The sequence below is a fragment of the Aythya marila genome (genome assembly GCF_965140915.1).
Source record: "Aythya marila genome assembly, chromosome: 11".
NCBI lineage: Eukaryota > Metazoa > Chordata > Aves > Anseriformes > Anatidae > Aythya > Aythya marila.
Genome location: NC_139052.1, coordinates 7,554,724 through 7,575,922, shown reverse-complemented (window position 1 = coordinate 7,575,922; position 21,199 = coordinate 7,554,724). Strand labels below are relative to the sequence as shown.

At 41.2% G+C, this 21,199-nt stretch overlaps 1 protein-coding gene across 2 annotated transcripts in view; it reads right to left on the bottom strand.

Moving 5' to 3' along the window:
- The window catches only part of USP3 (ubiquitin specific peptidase 3), a 44,347-nt gene extending 33,699 nt beyond the window's left edge, over positions 1 to 10,648 (bottom strand). Inside the window, exon 1 of one of the 2 annotated variants that reach the window (XM_082768826.1) lies at positions 10,305 to 10,648. In XM_082768826.1, the coding sequence (XP_082624952.1) occupies positions 10,305 to 10,395 (91 nt within the window). In that variant the 5' untranslated portion in view covers positions 10,396 to 10,648. Of the gene's footprint in view, positions 1 to 9,689; positions 10,011 to 10,304 lie in introns of those variants that run through there. The other variant, XM_082768827.1, reaches the window with a different exon arrangement.
- Positions 10,649 to 21,199: the final 10,551 nt, after the last annotated feature.

Sequence of the window (21,199 nt, the reverse complement as noted above, 5' to 3'; positions counted from 1 at the left end):
GTGATATCAAATAATTTGCCAAAAGAATTTTAGCAGCCCAGATCAGCATTGAGCCTACTAGACCTAACACTTTAGGCATCTGTGTCATTCCACTTAAAGCAAGGGTAAGCCATCCCGACACAGCCCCCTGCACAGCACTTTTAGGGTGACTTGCCAAAACGGCTCTGAATTACCTCTAACTTCCCCTATGCAATACATAAGAAGTATGAGGCATCTGAGAGAGGAAACAATGAAAGCCAGTATTCTAACTAAGGAAGCGCTCAAGTTATCAGCCCATGGGAAACATCAAGGAGACCAGGGTGTTGGGTAGTGCTCCTTCAGGGTTACATGCTGGGGTCGCAGCAAGGCTCTGCCCACCCCTGGAACTGAGCGGAATTCCCTCTGGATGCAGCCACGACTTTCCAAGGAGTGATTGAATCACATGAGTTTCCTACACACAATCCCCATTCATTCAAGATGTGAATGCCTATGTTTAAGAAGCACACCTCCTGCCCTTGGAAGATTTTCCCTCCAGATTGCTCCTAAGCACTAAGGGAACACTGACAATTTCTTCTGTTGAAGATGGCATTTAGCATGAGTAAGCAGTTACTCGGCAGTCTGGGGAGACAATAGAAGAGAGCAAGCATGACTTTTGCCAGCCTAGCACCTACAGCAGGCTCTGCAGCAATGAGTACCTGTGCATTCTACATTCAAAATCCACCAGATGAAACATTCAGTTGTTCAAATTGAGACTGGAACCAAAGATTTTCCACTTAAAATGAACTGTTCAAATCACACCATTACAGAGCCATGTGTATCCTTGCTCTCTGACCTGTGAACTCAATTAAAAACCAGCATACAAAATAAAACAGCTTCTCAGAGCAAAAATTAGAAGGCCTACTCATCCCCTCATCCCAGAACATCAGTGAAGACCACAGCCAATCTGGATATGCATGTAATAGGACTCTCTGTAATAGGCACTGACGAAAATCACGTTGTCAGCAGAAGCAAAGAAGCCTTAAAAAATACAGGTGGCCTCCAAGCTAAGCCAGTACTTTGACAGCACATAAAAATATCCATTACAGGTAATATAAGTTACTTACTACCAAGTACACATTTACTAACACAGCTGATTGTGTTCCCATTTTTTGACTTTGCATTCTTTTGAAAGCAATGTGTACTTAAGGGCAGCTGCTAGGAACATATATGCAGCAAGCCTTACTATGTGACACTAGCGTCTGTTTACATTCAGAAGGGTTCCATAACACCAAAATCAGTACATGTATTGGTAAAATTGTAGGACAAGACAGGCACTAATGTACACAGAAGCACAGAGCCACAGCAGAATGCTAACATTATTGTATAATCTATATGTAGGTTCCAGAAATTAAATGTTGAGTTAAATGACGATGGTTGTTGGTTTTTGGGGGTGTCTGGGGAGGGTTAAGCTGCATACACATCTGGTAGAAGTATCTGCTCCACATTCTAAGAACTTATGGCTAGTCAATTCCAGATGATTAACCGTAATGAAAACCAAGCAACTGAAAAAGGAAAATGTTACAAAAGTACTTTTCAAACCTCTGAGTAGAATAAAGCCCCATCCTAGACAAGAAAAAGCATAAAAAAGAAACATTATAGTCTTTGAAAACAAGAAACATACTAGAACTTAAAAGCCAGCTGTTTTACTGTTTAGGTTTTAAAAAAACATTCCTATTGGTTTTCAAGCTTAATTTCACTCAAAACTCTTATTTCTGTCCTACCTGCCCTATTACAAGAAGCTCATAAATGGATTGATCTTATTTTAAACTATTTAGTACTAGGAAAGTAAGTCTTCTGTTCAACAATCTTCTTTTAAGTAAGGTTCATCTGATACACACCATTGCCTGTTTTAGGAAAAAAAAAAAAAAAAAAAAAAAGGATTTAGTCAAAATGAAACCAGACAGAAGGGGAGATTATTTTTAATTGGACTATTTAAAACCATGTTTTTAAATCAGCTAACACCCACATGCTTGAGGAAAAAAAAAAAAAAAAAAAAAAAAAAAGATTAAATTTAAATTACATTTAAATCAAAGCAAGAGAATTTACAAGGAAACAAGATTTCTGGTAGGCATTGCTAACAATATAAAAACGTCAACCATTCTTTCAGCGTTGCATACCCTTGTAACAAAGAGATGCATAATAAACAGAAGTCATAACTGTATCAAGACAGCCTAACTAAAATCACATCCAAATGTACAAGAATTCAAACAAGCTCTGAAGATGACAGAAGGATGCTAGCCTCACCTTAAAGATATGGAGAGAAAATGAATTTGTTTCTTTTGCCTTTGTCTTCTAGCCAAAACCAGAAAGATTAAGTTTTTAGAGAGAAAACAGATGAGTCATTTTGTGGCAATCCGTGAACTTACAAAATCAACTAATATTTGTGCTCATGCATAATGACATGTGGTATTTCTACTCCTTGTCACTAAATAAAAGCATTGCTCAGTCTCGTGTAAGAAATTTCACAGATGGTTACAGTGAACTACTTTGATACAAGGGAAAAACATACAAGGGAAAAACATACCTAATTCAAACATACTGAACAGCAACTGAGTGAGAATACAAAACATAGGTAGGTAAACAATTTTTCATAGGAAAAACAGGTCACTGAAGCCCCCACCACATTTCTAACTTTGAGGGATGTTTGTCAGAGAACAAGGTGATTAGTTTCTTCTGCGTTTAATTCAACTCTCAACTTCCACTCAAACACACTGGCTTACAGTTCAGAGTTTTCGTTATGTAACCAGAATTTCACATTGAAAAACTTGCAAGTGGAAAAATGCACGCTTTTTGATTTGCCTGTATGCTTAAGTCAGTACTGGAGAAGTATACGGGTAAGGAAAACTTTTTTCAATCAGTGTAAACAGACACGTCACTTCCCGAGGAAGTGGTTAAACGAACTCAAGAAAAAAAAATCAGATCATGTATAGCAGCAAGACACAGCGCATGCTGTGCTTCCTCTGTTATGGTAAAATAAAATAAAAAATAGAAAAAATTGGTCCCTCGGCATTACCAATCATATGCATAGAGGCTTTCTCAATAAAACAGGACAAAGTTAGCTCTCAGGCTACAGTAATGCAGTATATTTAAGTTATGTAGTCTTTCCATATGTCGAGTCAAATGTCAACACTTGATTTATCTGCCTATACCATATAAATCACATCCTAGCTGAAAACAACAGTAAGAAAACATGCATTATGAAAAGAAGAAAAAAGGAAAAAAAAAACAAACACATCAGTAGCATATTTATTTTATCTTAACAATCATGACCAAGAGAGTTTTTATGAGAACTATTACCTCTATTTTTCCTTTATAGTCCAAAACCAATTTTTAGTGGATCGGCTACTTTGATAACTAATTGGTATCCACATTTAAATATAGACACACATATATATGTATATATTTTAAAATTTAATACTAGCTCTCACAGGCAAACAGATATTGTTCTACATTATAATAGTAATGCAAAAAAAGTTATTCCATCTTTATATTAGAGCAAGACAGAAATGAATTACGCATTTTCAGACAGCTGCCAGAAAAGGCAGAGCAGAGCGAGCAGCATAATGCAATTTTCAAACCCTTAAGGAAAAGAATCTTGAATCGGTTAACAATCAATCTCGGGCCAAAAAAAAATCAAGATGGAAGTAGGAGGGAAAAGAGGGGAAAGATATAAAGAAAGCTTCTTGCTTTCTTTATATACCCTAGTTATTAATCTACTCATTTTTAGCACCAATATTTAATGCCTATTTCTGCAGTACTATGCAAAAGACTCATTATTGACCATCCCTTTGAGCAAAAGAAATTTAAAAAAAAAAGGAAGTCAAACGCACAGTGGACAAAACTAAAACTATTGTCAACTGAAAAACTTATGAACCAAATGTTTAAAAAAAAATCCAGAAGGGCCACAGCTATTTTGGGAACATGCACCTGTAGCCTGACATGAACAAGTGGACACCTGTGTTCACACAGCATCCAGATGATGTACATGACTCACCTTTAAAATCAGTATCCACCTGTTTGGTTTTGGTGAGGATCCCCAGCCAGACAGCATCACATTACTTTCATATTAAACAGCTGTCTACTGGCAGCATTTTGTGGGGGAAAAAGCTAACTTGCAGAAGAATCACCTTATTTGGCCAGGTTGCCTGTGGTTATTGTGATTAGATCCAAATGGGTAATAATCTGTCAAAACAATTTCACAGCTACATCTACAAGATACAAAATTAGATAGATATTCCAAAGGGGGAGGGGGTGGGGGGGTGGGAAGAGCATTGCCTTGACATACCAGTTAAGATTGCTGAATGCTAAGTACATTAAAATAGTGTCAGCAACATTTTAAAAGCCTTCGCATTATTAAGGAAATGAAGGACTTAAAATCTTATGCTGCCCCCTTAACAAGGGCACCATAAAGCAATTAATGTTTTTATCAGTTATTACTCTAATCCACTCTACAGTAAAAATTGTTTCCTCCAATAATCTCAAAATACATATCTGAAAAGCCTTAACTACTTTTCAGATCTAAATTTCTGAGGAAGTTGCATTTTTGAACCTCCATTGATTATCGCAATTGTGCATGGCCTTCAACTGCTCTTCACCTAAGTGATGAACATTTATTAAAAATAGTACAGAAAGCAGCAAAGGAACAGGTTACTAAATAAAGTGAGCAGCACTGACCGAGTTAGAAATGCCTCAAAGCTTTATTTCCTTCTAAACACCATGTCTGAAACTTTCACTCTAAGAGCCTCAGACACAAACGTAACAAAAATCTCACTACTCTAATGCTGTCAGCCGTAGCACCTCACAACCATGCACAGTTATCAAAATAAAATAAAATAAAATAAAATAAAATAAAATAAAATAAAATAAAATAAAATAAAATAAAATAAAATAAAATAAAATAAAATAAAGTAAGAATAATACATTGATTTTTTGTTAAACACCTGCACATCTTGAAGGGCTTGGCAAGGCAGGTGAAAATTATTACCCTGATTACATTTAAACCATCTGAGATGAGATTTGAGCTAATCTGTGGTAAGTCAAGAGTTTGCCATGCACACAGAAGCCTCTGTCCTGCATACGTGTGTATGCCATATATATCTCACTTCCCAAACACCTCAGACCATCCTGTCTCCTTACCATATGGTGCACTTTGAAGAGTCATTTCAAAATACTGGCGTTAGTTAGATCATGAAATAATTTAGAATACTCAGAAGTAAATTTATCCTTCAAAATATACATGAAGATTAGAGATTTGGTTTCTAAACAGAAGCAACACATTAGGTATTTGACTGCTACCCCCCTCTGAAGAAGTCCCTTTCATCAGCTGACATTCAAATTTTGTGATGAAGTGTGACTTTGTTGAGTATAATAGAATTTTTTCAAAAGAAAACCTAGAAAATATTAGCCACCATGAATTTAACATTTTTTGACTCAAATATGTCTTTAAACATACGAAGTATTTGAAATCAGAGACTCCTCTTTTCTATAGTGAAAAGAAAAATTAGGTCTAGCTTATGTGACTGAAATTGAGATTCCTATCCCACCTCAATAAACATCCATCTTCTGACAAAATGTGTTCCAAAGCGCTATGCTGTATCACATAGGCTACGACAGCAATTGCCTCCATGGTTAATTAGTTCATACATCAGTAACTGATTCAAATAGGAAAAAAAAAATGTTCACAGTTTTAATGAAAACAAGACCTAATCTAAAACAATACAAACCAAATCAACAAACTTTACTTAACAAAAATAAAAATTGAATATCAGGAGATAAAACAGCCTATGAAGTCTGAAGAGTTAATATCTGCATTGCATTCACCCTGAGAAATAAAAGAAATGCCACTCAACTTTAAAATTTGACTTGAGAAAAAAAAAAAAAAGTTTAAACTTTTACATAGTTATTTTATCCTTAAATTTCATAATAAATTTCATAATAAATCTGGTAATTTCCTGGTCAAGTTCAATTTTCAGGTATGGGAAAAATTAGAAATAACCCTCACAGAGTATTATGTCTACACACTGCCCACTAGCTTACCCTGAGTCTACACTTTGCAGACTGAAAATAATTTGTCACAGGAAGAAGGTCCTACCTACCCCTCTCCACCTTCAGTGAGTTCTCTATCCTCCCACGTTGTACTAAAAACAGAAAAAAAGATGAAGGGAGGATCTCTAGTAATTAAAATGAAAAAGGAAAAGGACAAACACTCGTGGAGATGGAGAAGAAACAAGGAGCTGAGACAGAAAGGAAAGCTGAGATGGTTAAAGTCTGCGTACCTGTGCTTTTACAGCATGTTTGTTTTGGCACTGATAGCAGCTGTCCAACAAGCCGCCAGAGCACGGCCTGCCCCAACAAAAATAAAGCAGAGCACCCAGTTTACCTGGGGGACATCACCAAAAGCAGTCTGACCCAAAACAATCTCGTTCTCAGAAGTTACCCCACTCGGCCCAAACCATTTGCTCTCATGTATACATCAAGTATTCAGTAACATTTTAGGTTATTCTGAACTAACAATGCCTTTTTGTAAATTACTCTGAAAACAGAAAAAATGTTCTAATTCAGCATGCAGATATTTACCATAATCGTTGTTCACTAGGCCTCAAACGGCTTCCTAGTGCTTGCTCTATTCTGTATTTTTTATAGTCCCAGCGACATTTGCAAATGCCACAATGTATGCTTCTGACCAACTGTGAAATTACAGTTCTTATTCAACAGAAATTAGAATCCAAGAAACAGATGTCAGGCAAATATATTTAGCTTTAGCAGGAAATACCGCTCTACAGCCAGAATTGCTCTTCAATATCTAACAAAATTTGCTACTTATGAATTAAAAGGTATTCGATGGACAGTGATCTGAAACAATCATTAAAAGCGTATTTCAAAAGCACAATTCCCCTGGAAAAAATAACTCACTGTATCTCTGTTTCAGCAGACATAAACTTATGTCTGCAGTTGTTCTTCTAAAGAGGTACCTTGAAATTCTCCATCAAATAACCAGTGAGTTCACCTCGACCACGGAGGAAAAAAGTTGGCAAAATTCTCTAGACTTGCACAAGTGTGCTTAGAAGATTGCAATCTTACTTAGGTGCGGCCTAGCTCCCTGTGGTTTCACGAGTCTATGAAAAGTTGTTGAGAAATACCACATCTGAGCTGTTCCAGAGTACTTTTCATAATTACACCATTTGCACAACAGCACCAAAGGTGTGGCACATCAGACAAATTCTGTGACACTCTACAGTCTTGCCAACGCCTCCAGCTACTCTGCTTCCAACTTCAGCAGAAATTTCAGAAATTAAAGTGCATGGAAAGCCTGCACTGCAATTGGAATTAGCAGGCATCTGCATGCAGCATTACATGTGACAACACTGATTAAAAGCAATTTTCAGTTTCTGTACAATTTCTATGATATACATTCATCTCCTCTCCTCTTAAATGCCCAATTATAAGGACAACAACAAAGGATTTGCCCCTGCATCTCCAAAAAGGCACTCTATGCTCCTTTTTGACAGCCTTCAAGCTCTTCAGAGCAAAAGCATGCTTCTTTCTGTACTGATTACTGTACAGAGCACTCTTGACAGGATTAAATACTCAGGGGAAGATATGCCATCCTCCAAAGAGGTGCTTATATACCAGCAACATCACAGAAGCTCTAAGATAAATTAAAATGAACAACTGACCATTACTCTTTAAACTGGAGCAAAACCATTTTTACTCCCATCAGCACACTTGTGATTGGTGCTTCCTCTTATTGTTCTCCAAGAGTCTTCCTTCATCACAAAACCTCCGTAACAACTCTGCCACGTAGCTTCTACGAGAGCTAATTTAGGCCGAAAGAGCAATTCAGGCAGGCACACATGCTCCTCTACTCAATTCCCTAACTTCAGTAAAGCTAACCTCAGAATAGCAGCTTCAAATGTAACACCCTTCCATTGTACAACAGTGCATCTCCACAACATTCAACAGTGTGTTCCTCAGGAAGTTACTGTTGCCATCAAGCTTTTGAAGAGGAGAGGAAATGGTAATTCACCAGCATGTGTCACTCAGTCAGTGTGACAATTCCAGGTCCTCAAACCACAGATAGCCAAGATAATGACAAAAATAGCCACTGGCAGTCTGAACTACGACCTCGCTCTCCAACCTGTTCTTCTGTAATGTTTTGCTATCACTGGCAGGTCACGTGGCTGCCAGAAAGCTTCCTGTATCAGTACCCTCGCTTACTCCTTTTCTGGAAAGGTCAGCCGTAACTCCAAACAGGACTGACTACAGGTTCTGAGTCATTTTAAGACAATGCAGTAGATGATAGATGCCTTATAATTACATACTGCAGCAAATTACCTTTAAATATTTTTCTCCAACTGAGGCAACAACACCAACAGAAAGAACCAAGTCCACAGAACCTTAGAAAACAGCATCAAAGGCAATAGGAAATACACTAAATTTTGACAAGATACTAATTTGTAAGTCACTTTCTTTATATAATTGCACGTTACCAACTTGCAGCAAAACCAGCAAATGAGAAATTGTACGCATTGTGAATTGACAGAAAACAGTATTACACACCTTTAGAAGTTAATCTCACTAAAATAAGCACAGACAACAAAGACAGAGTACTCTGCACACCATCAGGAAGCTAACGTAGCAATCAGCATGAGTTAGTACTGAGAAGGAACACGTTACATTTTACTAGACTAATAGGAACACAACATTCATTTTTAGTAACATTTTTCATTCACTTTACGTTGTCAACAGCAAGCTGTTTGCTCACTGGAATGTCTTAAATGCAACATACCTACATTTTCCTTACCCAATAGTTAGCTATGCAAACACTGTATGACTTAACTTAATTTTATTAAAAAGCATAGCAAGTGGTGGAGACACACCCCTAAATACGGCATCCTTATTAAATCCTCTAGTTCCCCAAAGTGTCCATCACCTCCTTCCTGCCTCCCAACTGTAATAAATCAGTTGAAACACCTCTGACTGACAACAAAAAATTTGCTTTAACTGCTTCACTTAGAAGCATGTCTAACAGGATCCTGTAGCTCTACACTGGCTCATTTTTGAAGCTGAAAAGTTATATTAATACATGAGTCTACATTTTTAGTTTTTGTAAGTTTATCTGGCTTGTTTTTAGGGTGGTTCCCTGCTACCATATGTTTCTGGATGACAACTTTGCTTACCCGTGATAGCCTGAAGATAACAGATGGACTTAGAGAGTTACACTTCTAGCCAAGAATTTTTTTCAGTAACCAAACACTACAAAAAATAACTCTTCCTGTACTTCTTTCCCTCTAATCATTTCTCCATATTATTCCACTGTAAAGCTTACTCCCTCTAAAATCAAGAGCATTACAGAGTAAAATAACTGGTTCTGCCAAAGGAAGCAGCAGCGCTACCACACCTTGGCTCCAGGAAACTGCAATCAGGGAAGAACTCCAGTGAGCAGCACTCTTCCCACACTAAAGCATTGATACGGCTAGACAAAGGACAACGATCTTCTCTTTAAAAATAGGAACACCTTAAAACGTAACCAACAGTTCAGCGTTCCTTTGTGTGTTGCTCCCAGAAGAGGGTTTCCGTGCAGTGCCCGCAGCCACAGCGGGTCACGCTGCTCGGAACGGGGCCTACTGCCCATGCTGAGCGCTCGGTTGCGTGTCCCGGCCTGCACGTACTTGAGCGCTGCGCGTAACTGCGCACGATGCAGCTGGAACGGACCAAGACGCACGGAACATGACAGCAACACCGCGGGCTGCACGTGTGCAACCATCTGCTTGAAGGCCAAGCTGGAAGCACCTCGGAAGCCGCAACTTCGCAGGGAGCGGGCAGCGCGACGCGCCCGGCTGCGCTTCAGAGCCGGGCACGGCGGCGGCTGCTGGCACCGCCACAGCGCCAGGGACCGGCCCGGCAGCCCCGAGCCCCTCCGCACACGGCCAAGCCCCGCGGGCCGGGGGCGGTTTAACGGCCGCGCCGACCCCGCGGCGGCCGCCGGCCCCCCCTTCCCGCGGCCGGGCAGCGAACAAAGGGGCGGAGGGGCCGCGCTCCGCATTCCTCCGCGCCGGGGGGAGGCGGCCCCGAGCGGGCTGCCCGGCCCCGATCCCGGCCCCCGCGGCCGAGACACGCGGCAGCCGCCCGGGGGGGGGGGGGGGGGGGGGGGGGGGGCTCGGGGCCGGGCCCGCGGGGAACAAAGGGGCGGCGGGGCCGGGCCGGGCCGGGCCGCGCTGAGGGCGCTCGGCCGCCGCGTGAGGGCCCGGGGCCGCCTCGGGCTGGGCCGTGCCGGGCGCACTCACCGCTGCAGCACCAGGAGGAGGGCGAGCCCTGCGGGAACTTGGCCGAGTCGGGCGCGATGCAGACGCTGGAGCCGAGGTGCGGGCACTCCATGGCGGCGAGGCGAGGCGGCGGGGCGCGGCGGGCGGCTCCTCGCGGCGCTACAGCGGCGGCGCCCCGCGCACAACAGCCATCTTAGGGCCGAGCCCGCGATCCGCGCGCCGGGCTTTGCGGGCAGCCGGCCTCCCGTCCGCGAAGCCCGGCGGCTCCCTCCCCCCGCCTCTCGCCGGGCTTTCCGAGGAGCCGGCCTCCCGCCCGCCGCTCCGCCCGCCGGGAGGGGCCGCGCCCTTCTCCTCCTCCTCCTGCCGCTGCTCCTGAGGGGGCCGCAGCGAGGCGCGCGGCTGCACGGGGCGCGCGCGTGCACGGAGCCCGCGGCTGCTGCTGGTCGCGCGCCTCCCGCCCGAGCAGCCCGCGGGGCAGCGCGGCCCGGCCCGGCCCCGCCGCCGCGGGACCGCCTGCAAGGGGCGGCAGGAGCGCGGGCAGCGCCGCTGTCCCCGGCCCCGCTCGGTAACTGCTCCGGGGCTCGGCGCGGGGCGGCATTGAAACAGCCGGCTCCTTTGCAAACGGAGCAACTATAATCCTCCCCTGCAACGCCTCAGGCAGCGGAGATGTTTTAGTCTCCGTTGTGCTTGCTGCACCTTGGCGTTGCTCCTCTTCTCTTGCTATAACCAAGGTGACAAATGAAGTTCTGCCCTGCTTACAGCGGGGGGAAGCTCAGATCAGGGAAGATTCAATCTTCCACGGCGAAGGAAACCACTCAGCATTTGCTCACTGCAGTTAGTTTGTTCCTCTAGCCGAGCATTCAGAAGCAGAATTAGTTCAGAGAGAGCAAACTCAATTAGGCAGCAGCAAATGTTACATTTACACAACGCCACAGAGCTTCCTTAACGCGCCCCTGTCCTTCAACATTGCCCTGCTTGATCAGTCAATACAAGTCCCAATGTATGTTTTGCAGGTTCTACAAAAAGCATGTATTTGTATATTTTCCTAATAAATAAGGTGTGAGTAGAGAAAAAAAAAAGTGGGAGAAGGACAGATTTTAAAATGCACATAACACAGCTTTGATATACATCTGAATTACTTATATAAGCTCAAAGACCAAGAAATGGTTAGCATATTTATGTACCTTTCGATTCTTTTCTGCCCTCTGTTTTTTTCTCCAGTCTGTATAAAGAAGACACGTGTTAAATTAAAGCAGATTGCCTGTAGTTGCTTTCTGCCTTTCCCAAACAAGGCATACGTTGAATGCTCTTGTCATGCCCCACCCCTCCCCACACACAAACCAAGAGAAAAACCTCAGCTGGGTCTGGCCTGCTCGTTTTTCCCTCGGTAGCAGTGGGACTTGGCCTTCTGTCAGTAGTATTGTGCAAGCAGTATTTAACCAAAACAAGTGGTTCTTATCTCATTGTGTGGATTATGTTAGCAGGGTATTTAGTCTTCCAGAAGTAAGAACCCAGTTAACAAAGATTAAATATGGTAAAATAAACATGGTTAAATCCTTCTAATGATCTACTTCCAGTTTAGCACTCCCCTTCATGTTTTTAGGGTTGATACACTATACCTGGAAAGGAGAACCTCCTCCTTGCATAAGTAAACAGAAGCAGGGTCTGGCTCAAAGGAACAGTACAGCCTTGTGTGGGCACTGGAGTTGGACCCCTGCCTGCAGGAATTATTGATAGCTCCACGAAAGTTGGTGTATTAAAATCAGTAGAGCTACACCACATTGTATTACAACAGTTCTTGTAAGTGTAGCCATGTTGGAAATGTCTTCTGGCAAGGCATAATAGATCCTCTTTTCCTGCCCCTCCTGAATATAAGAAGGCCAAGTTTTCCTTTTGCTGGGGCTTCATTTTTTTGCAGGTATCTCCCTAGACACCTAGTGCCTTGCACTGCTGTATTGTGCCGTCATAAAAGATCCAGCAAGCATACACTTGAAGGCAGGCCTATGCTGAATTGGAAAGAACCCAATTGTCTTCTGTAGATGAGGGCAACCCCACTTTTGACATGAAGTGGCAATAAAGTTAGTCATGTTCTCTAAGCCAGGTAGAAAACTGCTCCCTTCTGTTGTTCTGAGCAAAGGGAACTACATTTCTACATTGCCCATCTCTTGTTCTGGGCCACAACAAAGTAAGAGTCAAGAGGAAGGGGCCCCTGTGTGGCCTTACGTTTCATCTTGTTTCCCCAAAGACCCACTGGACTTAGAGTAACAGAGTGACTGGGGTAGTGGCTGTGCAAGAATGTTACCATTTCTGAAAAAGCAGCTAGTAGGATCTTTCAGACAAGATGAAGATGGAAAGGCATGATCCACTGTAGCAAAACCAACAAACATGGAGGACTGTAGAAGAGAAACGTTCTCAAAAATGTCTAGAGATTCAGGCACAACAGACTGCTTGCTCTAAGAATTCCTCTTTTACTCCAAAAAGCTGAAAACTTCTCAAAGAAAAAAAAAAAAAAAGGCTTTGGTTTAATTTAAGAGGTCTTTCTCTATTACATTTACTGTAAGATGTGACTATTCAGCTTGCAGTACTATGCACAAAGAAAAATCTCCTTTCTCCCCTGCCGTGGAATTATTAAGAACCCTGTAACAAAAGAACAAAAGGTGCTTGGAACTGCAGGGAGGTCAGCAAGGGCTGCATAGCTCTGCTAAGCACAGCACTTCCTGGAATGAAAGACACCTACGTTATAACTTCTCTAAATAAGAAGGTGTCAACTTAGCAAGATCAGCCCTTCATCTTCCAAGTCTATGATTCACACTTAGGAGCCAAAACCATACACGCTGTGACACCTTGTTCCTTTGCAAGACAATAATGGAGTCTTACTCCTCCTTTCATTTGCTGGTTGACAACCTTACAGTGAAGCACCTTAAACAGTGTAATTTTGCCCAGACATTTACATGTTTCTTCATGTTAGTTGCCATGCCTATGGCAAATGGGGTAGCCCACATTTCTCCAATGCCAGGGAAGACTTAAGTAGAAGCTCCGGGTATAATTTTCCTTTTCAGTTTGGTTTTTCAATGAGAGTCCTTGAGAGCAAACCACTTGATTTGGAACTGGAGTCCCATCTCTTGCTCCCATCCTTCCTCAGAGCAGTCCAATTTAGATGATAGTTAAGATAATTCCTACAGGCATGCTCATAATGGATGCAAATCACTGCATAACAGGGGTCTGTGAATCAGCATTATAAATTAGAAATTTACATTATCAACTCTACTGCTAGAGAGAAATTCCACACAGTTTCCTCTTGTGGGATGTATGTAGACGTCCACCTATGCTATATGCTCCATCTGAGAGCATCTGAGAAATTCGGCCCTGAACTGTATCCTGCATGTATACCTACTATTTACAGTGGGTAAGTTTGCCTAGAGGGTTCTTTAATTCTGCAGTACTTCTCAGGAACAAAATCTTTGGTCTTAAACATTTGAAAATATTAACCCGCGTATGTACTATGTTATGGTCTAATGATGCAATAGCCTAAATTTCCATGTGAGCTTGTCTTCTTTCAAGATCACTAAATGGACATCACACAGTGAATCAAGTGAAGCATTATTGCCTTGGATGACTTCCTTGTTTGTTGTAGAAACTGGAGTGCATGGAATGGAGAAAGGAGGACACAGGAGGAGTGGAATGAATGCTAACCTGAAGAACTACAATTTGTCTTTGCCGGAAAATTCTTGTATGACACTGTACAAGTTAGTCTTCCTAACTCCAAGGCCAGACACCCAGCTAAAATTTCTAGATTAAATGCATAAAGATAGAAATAATACCCTGTCCTCAGCACGCTTCTTCTTTTCTAAGTGGTAAACCCAGCACATATGGAATGAGATTGGCAGGTGCACTGAACACTCAGCTGAAAAAGATATTAGCAGACCTCTGGCTCTGAACACATAAAGCAGTAAGCACTCTGAAAACACTAAGTGCCCATCCAGACCTAGCAGAACCATGATATATTGCACTTGCACCTCTCTGTGTATCAGATCCAATTATCATGTAGTTCCCTATATTCCCCGAGGTGTACAAGTGAAACATTCAGATATGGTGACAGCAATGGGAACAATACAGAAGCCTACAAGGAAATGAATTCTTTAGTCAGTGTGGCTGCAACTCTAACGCAGAGAGCTGGCCTGGGAAAGATCAGTAGAAAGCATCAGGATATGGGGAGGCCATAATACTGGGTCTCAGTTTAATAAAACGTTTACTAAAGCCTGGCCTAGTAGCACTAAGAGATGCATGCCATCTGTGCAGTGGACAGAAGCTTAGCTGCATCTGTAAACCACAGCACAAGAAATACCACAAACACATTTCTGGCAGCATGTTGTCGCATTAACAGATCTATTTCCATTGCCCACACATGCAATGAAAAAAAATAAAAATAAAGGTCATGCACTTTTTCAGCATTTGATCATAATAGCACAAGTGAGTCCCTTTACATAGTTAAGGATTTTTCTCAGAAAGGCAGGGCTGCCGTAGGTGAAAGACAAAATGTTAAAACTAGGCAAATATCCAGAGTAAGCATCTGTAACAATATTTGGAACATAAGATTAAAGCGCATAAAGAGACAGGGATGGCTCCCTTTGAAGCGTGTCCGCACCACTTCTGCGCACATACCTTGAGGGGGCAGTGTGGCACAAAATATTGTGGAAAAAGTACCAAGTCTTGCTACAGAACAGAAGGGATCTTCATTCAGCACCATCACTGGAAGAAATGACCTGAACTTCTGCTTCCATAGGATTAATGGCTCTCCCCAGTGCTGAGAAGGGAATCCTCATTTCGGAATGAGTCATTTCTTGTGGGGAACTATAGCAGTATGATTGAATTAGGCTGATACAGATTGCATTGGAGCAGATTTTTTTTTTTTTTTTCTGAAGTCCAGTTGAAGTATGTATACCTACAGAGCAGTCATGTTTCCTAAAACACACAGAAAAGAAACTTGTCAAAGAAACTGCATACTATCAACAGGATCCACGTGGATCCTGTGTAGGCATATACACATGTATATGTATATTCATGTATACATTGTACATGTACACGTTTCTCCAGAAGGATGTTCCTTCAGACAAGCAGAACTACTGGTCAGATTCCCCAGACAGCATACACTGGAGCAATTCTACTGACTTGAACTGGGGCTAGCCCACAATCTGCCTTTATGTGTTTCTTTCAAATGACATTAAAAGGTTGCTTTCCTCTCCATTAAGCAACTGAGTCAAAGTGGGCCAAAGGAGTAGTTTGTTAATGTGCTACAACAATCAGGGGAAAAAAAAAAAAAAGTGTCCTTTTCCATGGTTTATATTTGCCCAAGGAGATGGAGCACTTTCTCAGCCTTGACAACAATGTGGTAACCCATGAGACCTGGTGTAAGAGATTTGATTTTCCCATTGCTGAACATGCCTGCAAAATCCACTTGCTAGTGAACATTTTGGATAGGGTACTTTGAGATGACAGAGTCCTCTAGAATAGATACTCTTCTGCAGGAGGCAAACAGTGCCTCCAACATTATCTTGCAGCTTACAACGGTGAATGCTAAGTGTGAATGCAAAAAGTGGGAAGCCTGTTACAACCTCATCTCTCAGATGAGAGGGTTGAAATCCTTAGAATATGGCTCTAGTTCATTGTGTTCCGGGAGCTGTAGCTCCAGAAAAGAGGGTGGTAGTAGGAGGAAAAGAGAGCAGTGCAACAAACAAGCAAAGAGCTGTAGTCTTTTTACCAGAATAAAAATAACTGACATTCAGATGATCTTCTAGTGCTTTGATTTCTGAGAGCTTATGTTAATTTTACATCATTTTTCCAAGGACTCCGGAGGCATCCTATTGAACAAAGGCAATGTTTTACCTTTGATCCAAACTTAGCTTTGTCTGCACTGGTGTGGTTTGAGCCCACTGCAAGGTATAAATAAAGGTAAATGTGATTAATCTGTGTGGTGGGTTTGAGGTGTGTTTTTTTTGAACAAACCAAGAAAGATGTAAAAAAAATATGACATGAATGAACTTAATTGCTTTAAAATTCTCCACAGTGTTTCTTAACTTTTGTACAGAAAAGGGGTTATTTGCAAATCATGCCTTAAACACATGCATGGAAGTTCTCATGCCTGGCAGCTTTCAACACCAGCTTCATTAATTGTCCTCCAGAGTCTGTTCAATAATGCAAGTGCACTCTGGTGACATCCAGCTTCTTTGATGTCACTGGCCTTCAGGTTTCATAGCTTCTACTGTAATCAGTTATGTAAATTTTATATTATATTACTTCCAAATGCAGTCTTGAAAATAATCTTATGATTCTGTACTCATCTTAAGCTATATTTAAGATCATCAGGTTTTATTTCATCCTATCTTAATCAAAACAGACTACTTCACAGACAATGTAGTTAATTTGTCTTTATCACAACTGAGCAAGGCTTATACACTAATTTTAGGCAAATGAGATAACTATGGGTATATCTAAAAAAATATGCAACTCCATTTACATTGTATGACAGAGAAAAATAAATAAAATAAATAAATAAATAAACATAGCAAAGAACTCAGAGTTCTCACAAGCACCCTTTTGAAATAAAACCTATCTGACAGGAAAATGTGGTACCTAGGACCAGCCAATCCATTCAATCAAGGAAGAGAAAACTGTTCAAAAGCACTTGAATAATTTGAGAACCTAAAACTCACTGGTACTGTTTTTTATGTCACATGGGGCAAAACCATAGAAGTTTTATGCCACAAACACTAAGCGTGAAGATAACATACCAAGATTAGCTTGTTAACAAATATAAGGAAAATAGACTAAAATGAAACCACAAAATTAAAAGAAGCATTTCTCTGATGATCATGGCAGGGTTGGGAAGGGAATGAGATGGTGCAGAATGATATTACTTTACATAAATCTCAGGAAACATAATGTGAAATCTACTTGTCTGTGAAAAGAACTTCTAAAGAATATGTTGTAAAAGAAATAATTTCTGAAGTCCCATCCCAAACACTTAAAAATGGTCTGATGGGAAAGTCCCAGGATAAACTGGATGAACTAATATGACTCTTTTCACCTCTAACATCTGTTATTTCCATGTAGAACATTACTACAGTAAAAGTATCATACATGTATGTCTGTGAACTGTAACTGTACACAAACCATACTACTTTTCATTCTACATTAAACAAGATTGTTGACAGTCAAAATATTCCTCAAGCTCTTTTTGCTTCTCTGTTTGCTCTAAGCTACAAGGGCATCCCACCTCTCTGTTGCATAGACACGATTCTAGTTTTGTTCAAAGAATTTTGCAGCCCACTGTTCCTTGTACTGTACTGGCCATGTACTAGATTTCAGTTTTACTTTATTGTCTACAAAATGCTGCAAATATTAACACAGAAAGTACCACTGGCTCAGAGCATTTAGATTCTGAAGCAATATGACACAAAAGTAAAGTATCCCTGGCAAAACCTTGCCATTGTACACAAGGACAGTGCATACACATCACTGATAACTGGGTTGAATGACACTTGTGTTAGTCCCCAAACGGCAGCATTTTATCCTGTTTCACATAAAATTAGACCAGGGAAATGTGAATTTTCTTGCCATGTCACTAGGAATATATTATTTTTTTTTATCATGTTATCAGGATCAGTTATTCACAGTGATGAACAGCAATTTGAATTATGAAAAGGAGACCATTGGTTCACATTTCCTGTCCTCACTCCTCCTGTCCTCACTCCCTTTGCTTGAAATCTGCTAACTCAAGGACTGAACAATGCTCTCTGAAATTTTTCTGCTCTAGCTGGAGCTTGAAACTGAGATGATAAAATACAGTGGGAGGGAGATATCTAGCTTATTCTGAAATAAGAAGCCACGGAGATCCCCTACAAGCAATATAAGATCTTTAAAAGCAGTCTTGCTCAGCAACAAACACTAAGCTGATTTTCTCAGTACAGCAAAATGTGACTATGCTGTCCAGTGCTGTAACCAAAGGAATTCTATGAACTGCTGACACAGATAGCCCTGAACTTTGAAGAACAGAGATGCAGCTAAGTTATAGAGTAGATCCGGACCTTCTTTTACCATATTAAACAGTCTTCCTTTCCTAGGATTTTGACTTGTTTCACACTAAACAAAGTCAAGACACAATTATATTTTTAATCATTTAAAATCATGGCATTTTGCAGGAGGATTGGGAAGTTACTTTGGTGATACAAATCAAATTCAAGAAAACTGTTTGAAGACCTTTTAAAGAATTTTTTAGCTGCAATGCCTATTATTTCTTTCACTCAAAGCCCCATACAATTCAATATAGCTACAGCAATTATTTAAGAATAGTTGCAAGTCTTTATTACTTTGCCTCTACCTGCTAGACTCTCAAATTTACCAAGACTGATTTCTGCAGTGCCTCTGTGGTCAAGAATGCATGATGCACCATGAAAAAAGATTTATTGGCACTCCCCCAGGAAGTGCTTAGCAACTCATCCATGCTCACATAATACAAGCATCCCCAATTCACTGTGACACTGTACCAAGTTATTGTGCATTTCTGTATGTTCTGAGATCTGTGTGTCTAAAAGAATCTAAGGTGACACACAGCTGCAGTAAAACCTTTCATAGTACAATTTCCTTTTGTTAAAAGTGTGCTTTCATAGCAGTGACCAGAATAGATGTTCCAGCCAGTAAATGAGTAAGCTTGGTAAGACCTGCTGCATTTTGTGGTCCCTTGTTGCCCCGTCTCTAGTCACAAATGGATAGTTAAGCAGCATCTACATAACGACATTTCAATGTCTTCACAGATTCACATATCCCTATCAGTATCATTCCATATTTCATTTGAACAACTTCCTATGATTCAAACATGTAAGCAACCTATAACAGGCTAAAAAAAAATGCCTATCTATCACTACATGTTAGCACAGTTTTGTGAAGTAGCAAACAGACAGAAAAAATGATTCAGGGATCTCATCGTAGTGACCCTTTCATTAAATTGTTATTGTTTCAGTAGAAAATCATTTTGAATGCTCCATCGTTTCCTAAAAACTACTGAAGTTTCAGCAATGCAAAACTTGGTTGCTGTACTGTCTCTACCCTAAGCATGGTACTTAAGGTAGGTAGAAGCTTGTATTTGGAGCATAATGGTAGGCCTGTATTTAGAGCATAATGAGATTTTACTCTTGTAAACATGACTATCCAAGCCCAAGAAATGATTGTGTGGTTGTGTGGTGTATGGTGTAGTTCAAAAAGGGGTTTTAGTTCAGGACACCCAGTTCTTCTTTGTGTTACTTAGCTCCATTTCAAGGAAGCCCAAGGGAGAATGGCAAGTTCCACATCTTTCAGGTACAGAAAGGCCAGAGCTTTGAAGTACAGAATAACCAAGACATGCTTGCCCAATGTAAGCTATTTTTCTTTTGGTGGGTAAATGTAGTAGCTGTAGTAAATCAAAAAGCTGATCTAAGTAGCCACAGCATTTAGGTTCTCATAAGCCTGGCAAGTAATCATCAATTGTGTTCCCAGATTGAAGGCTTAAGCTTTACATCATTGCTGTCAGTATTTCTGCATGAAGGTAAAGCTCCTCATTACAGCCTTCCTCTAAGGAAACAGAGGCTAACAAGCCAAACTTCTCCTTACAGCTTCTCATCTGCACAGGCTACATTCCCAGGATATCCATTCCTAGGATAAAACATTGGGATGGAGTCACTCCATCCATGAAGATAGAAAGGGAAGGAAAAAATAAAATCAGCAACTTCAGTTGCTGTGCAGCTGACCAATCTGACTCCAAACCTTGCCATATCCATTCCGGTCCCTTCTCTCTGAAAGCCAACTATAGCCACAACCAGATTGCTTGCCTAGAGTTGTGCCACAGGCATTTCTGCTGCCAGCAGGCTGCTATTGCAGGCAGACATTTTACTAATGGCTAGAGTCAGCCTTGAAATTTCAAGTAGAGGAAGAGAACTGGTACATCACTTTGAAATGTGGGAAAATGAACAGATCTGGTTGATGGCCCTGTAAAATCATTAGGAATATGAAACCACAGTGTAGTAACGTACAAGGACAGTAAGACTCAGGACTATCTGCAGACTTGACATTTTCCTGCAAGTACAAGCACTGAGTACTTTCTGTCTGTGTTGTTGGCACATGCTGCTTATATTTTTTTGCAAATGGTTCTAAGCCCAGAGACCGAAAGCATTTCAGAGTAATAGCAATTTGAGGTTATATTTACTTAGCTGGCTGCAAGTTTTCTGGGATTGTGAAGATTCTGAAATTTCAACTAAGGGTTAAAATTAAGGGATGAAGTTAAAAGTGAAATTAAAAATCATTCTGATTTACCATCATCTGGAAAGACTTGTGCAGCTAATGTAAAAAACTTTTCATGCATTGCCTGTCAGTCATTCCCACTCCCAGCAGCATTTCTGTAAGCAAACGGTTTGCAGCAGTCCACAGTTCTGTAATAACAGAGGCTATTCAGGAAGGCTTACAATCTGCAGTGCTGGGTTATGCTGGTCCTCCCATGGCAAATAAGGTACTATTTGTTATGACAATCTGCTTATCGCTGTGTATGAAATAGTGTGTTGCAGCTCTGGACACAAGATGGCTGCAGTAAGCAAGCTGGTGGGAGAACTCCAAGAGCCTCGTGTCTGAGGGACTGCATAAAGAATCTGCTTGTAGGGAGGCTTCAAGCTCCAGCTGCACTACTGGTGCACTGACTTTCCCAAGAATAAGGGCCAGAAGAAGCAGAATCCCAACATTGCTGGAGGACAGGTAATAATTTTAAAGATCATGGAACACATTATTAAAATATAAGCAGAGTAAACTTCATTTAAAATACACCCACTTTTCATGCCCTCATGCAAAGAACTGGCCCCATGTCCTTCCACCACCCCTAACTCCCTGGCCTGTGCAGC